The sequence below is a fragment of the Primulina huaijiensis genome, chromosome 18 (genome assembly GCF_012295235.1).
Source record: "Primulina huaijiensis isolate GDHJ02 chromosome 18, ASM1229523v2, whole genome shotgun sequence".
Lineage (NCBI taxonomy): Eukaryota > Viridiplantae > Streptophyta > Magnoliopsida > Lamiales > Gesneriaceae > Primulina > Primulina huaijiensis.
In genome coordinates this window covers 8,793,655-8,796,622 of record NC_133323.1, presented here as the reverse complement: position 1 = coordinate 8,796,622, position 2,968 = coordinate 8,793,655, and the positions used below count along the sequence as shown (strand labels likewise).

The 2,968-nt window shown below is 36.9% G+C and overlaps 1 protein-coding gene across 1 annotated transcript; it reads left to right on the top strand.

The window, feature by feature from the left end:
* The first annotated feature begins 749 nt into the window (after positions 1 to 749).
* LOC140963821 (PLASMODESMATA CALLOSE-BINDING PROTEIN 2-like) lies at positions 750 to 2,696 on the top strand. Its single transcript, XM_073423230.1, has 4 exons — positions 750 to 1,071; positions 1,284 to 1,520; positions 1,618 to 1,654; positions 2,133 to 2,696. Exons 1-4 carry the CDS (start codon positions 1,017 to 1,019, stop codon positions 2,377 to 2,379), a joined length of 576 nt encoding a protein of 191 aa, XP_073279331.1. The 5' UTR covers positions 750 to 1,016; the 3' UTR covers positions 2,380 to 2,696.
* Positions 2,697 to 2,968: the final 272 nt, after the last annotated feature.

The following is a 2,968-nucleotide window of genomic DNA, read 5'->3' as shown; positions in this document are numbered from 1 at the left end:
ATTATTATTTTTAATTTTAATGATTTTATTGTCCTAAAAGACATTAATTCCTAATTTATCAGATATTGATTTCAAAAAATAAAATATATTGCAATAATTCGACGTGGAATATATTTATCTAAATTTTTTTTAGTCAATTTAAAACACACTTAAATTTTAGGTTAAGTTCGACTGCACAAACCCATTTAATTTCCAACAATATATTGAACAAATGTGAAATCATGGCATCTGATAGATTTTTGAATTGAGTTTGTTCTTACTCTTATAACAAATTATTAACAGTCTGATTTCGTTGCAATATAAGCAAGTAAGAATAAGTTAATTTTGAGGATTACTGCATTAGTTCGGACTTAAAACGCATCGAAGAATAGCGACCGCGAATCTATCAATTTTTTAGTGTTGTAGAGACATAAATTATTATTATTTTTTAAAAAATAATAATAATTCAAATCCACGTTAAAAAAAAACCATCAAAATAATAATAATTCAAATCCACGTTAAAAAAAAAAACCGTCAAAATAATAATAATTCAAATCCACGTTAAAAAAAAACCCGTCTCATTGTATCAAATCAAAGATGGAGTTGAAAAGGCAGCACTGAAACAATGTACCGAACATTGCGATAACCCGAGATGGGTTAACTTTTAACCAGAGTTGACGAACGTCTGTCACTCTGTAAAGGCCAATCCACACGCACGCAGGCACACACACTCCAAGGCCTTTTCCGTTGGCTAAATACGCTCAATCCCCCCATAAACATTCTTAAAAAAGACAGAATACAAGTAATTACAAAACCCCACCGTCCAAATGAAGAATTCATGTATCTATTATGTATGTATAAAAAGCCACCTTGGTTGGCCGATGTTGCTGTCTAGAAACCACCATTCCCCTATAGGTTCTCCCCTTTTAAGCTCCATAATTTTCATCCCTTGTTCGTTCTGTTTCGACCTACCATCTTGAGTAAGAAAGCGTTTTAGTAATCTTTTCTCATAATTTCTTTGCGATCTTGAAGCGGACATGGCTCTTGTTTTGATCAGTTTAGTGCTTCTCTCAACCATGTGTGGGCATTCAGGTATACTGCTCTTGTATTAATTTTAGTCTTACACGTTACTTTCTTGAAGAACAGTGAGAAGGGTCTGCAAAAGATGTCATTTTGTTTGCCATTTTTCGTTTCAATGTAGGTTGAAACTTTTTTTGAAAAAATAACCCGCGATACTTCATAAGCTGAGATCTGATCTGTTTATATATATGCATCCTTCTCTTTCTTTGATTTTCAATACACAGATGCTGCTTATTGCGTTTGTAATAGTGGAGGTGACAGTGCATTTCAGAAGAACATAGACTATGCTTGTGGAGCTGGAGCTGATTGCTCCCCGATACTTCAGAATGGGGCTTGTTACAACCCAAACACAGTGAAGGACCACTGTAACTATGCTGTGAATAGTTACTACCAGAGGAAGGGCCAAGTTGCTGGGAGCTGTGATTTTGCAGGCAGTGCTACTGTGTCTCCCACAACCCCTAGTGAGTAGTCCCACAATCATCACCTCGAATTCTGTTCTTTTCTCTGTAAAAATGGTCGGTTTTGCTTGAATGGTTTCTTGTTTTAATGTGTTTTCAGGCGCTGTTTCTGGCTGTGTTTACCCATCAAGTTCCAGGTGTGGTGCCTACTTCTTTTCCTTTTGTCTTCAAACATTATTAAATATCGAAACCTTTTGGATCTTGGAAATTGGTGTGAGATATCTTTGGTTTCAAGTGGTGTAATTAGGCATGTGATCTGTCATGATGTTGATGTGTAAACATCATTTGTCTTTCGTGTTTACATGTTACCAAACTTTGCCCGATTTTCAACCTCAGAGTTGGTGCTCTTATGTTGTGTCACACAAACAGGATAGTTTGAAAATTGATCGGTGGTTAAACATGGTTTTCGATACATGACAGTTCGTTATTTGCGAAAGGAGCTTAAGTATATATTAAAAACAAATACCAAGCAAAGGTTAGAAATCGAAAAAATTATATTTCATAATCTTGTTGAATCAAATATGATTTTTTTTTTTAAATTTTCATATCGGCCTTAATTGATAATCTTGGCTCTTGGCTCCGGTACTCGACTAATCCAACTCAACTCTTGGGCAGCAACGTCGGTAGCACGACACCATTGACCAACCCGACTATAGGAGGAACCACCCCAAACACGGGCGGAGGCACCACAACGGGCACAATTCCGGGTTCAACGACGACTCCAGGCATCAGCCTCGCACCGTCGGGCGGGACGGGCTTTAGCAACACGGATACTAGCAGGGCAAGTGTGACACCACTATCATCCCACCGCACCACAATCTTTATGCTCTTCTTCCTCACTTTAACTCTTTTACTTTCCTGATCGATGGCCTCGAGAATCTAAGGAAAGTGGACCAAAGGAGTCCTGAAGATTCGATAAACGACCTCGGTTTCAGCCATGGATGGGGATTGATTCCGCTAGAAGAATCTGCTTTTGTCTTGGGAAAGAAAAGTGGGGGAATCAGATTCCCTTTTTGGATGATCATGGTGTAGTTCGAATATTGTCTCGTATGTTTATATTTTTCCAATGTATATGTAAATAGAGAGGGAGTGACGGAATCATTTTCTCTAAATTTCTTATTGTGATTGAATTTGTCACCCCCTGTTTCTTAGTTTTTATTAATGTAATCTTTTTCCTCATCACTTGGAGCAACAAATTAGTAAATATTGATAATCTCACGTCAAAGCAAAACTCGTTATCTCCAGGAAAAATTATTGATTTGGGCTTCCCAGTTCGTTTAGTTATACGGCATCTCTTCAAATGTGGAATGCAATTTCTCGGAATGATACTCTTTATACTTGGTGTCACGAGGTTAGTCGACACTGGTGTTGTTCAATAATTACAAATCTAGTAATACAGTATATACCAAAACTAATTTATTTCTCACAATCAATCATTAAATTGTCTTTAC

Coding starts and splice junctions, on each gene's coding strand:
- LOC140963821 (XM_073423230.1), top strand. CDS start 1,017: ATGGCTCTTGTTTTGATCAGTTTAGTGCTTCTCTCAACCATGTGTGGG. Junction 1,072..1,283: donor AACCATGTGTGGGCATTCAG/GTATACTGCTCT, acceptor TTCAATACACAG/ATGCTGCTTATTGCGTTTGT. Junction 1,655..2,132: donor GTTTACCCATCAAGTTCCAG/GTGTGGTGCCTA, acceptor ACTCTTGGGCAG/CAACGTCGGTAGCACGACAC.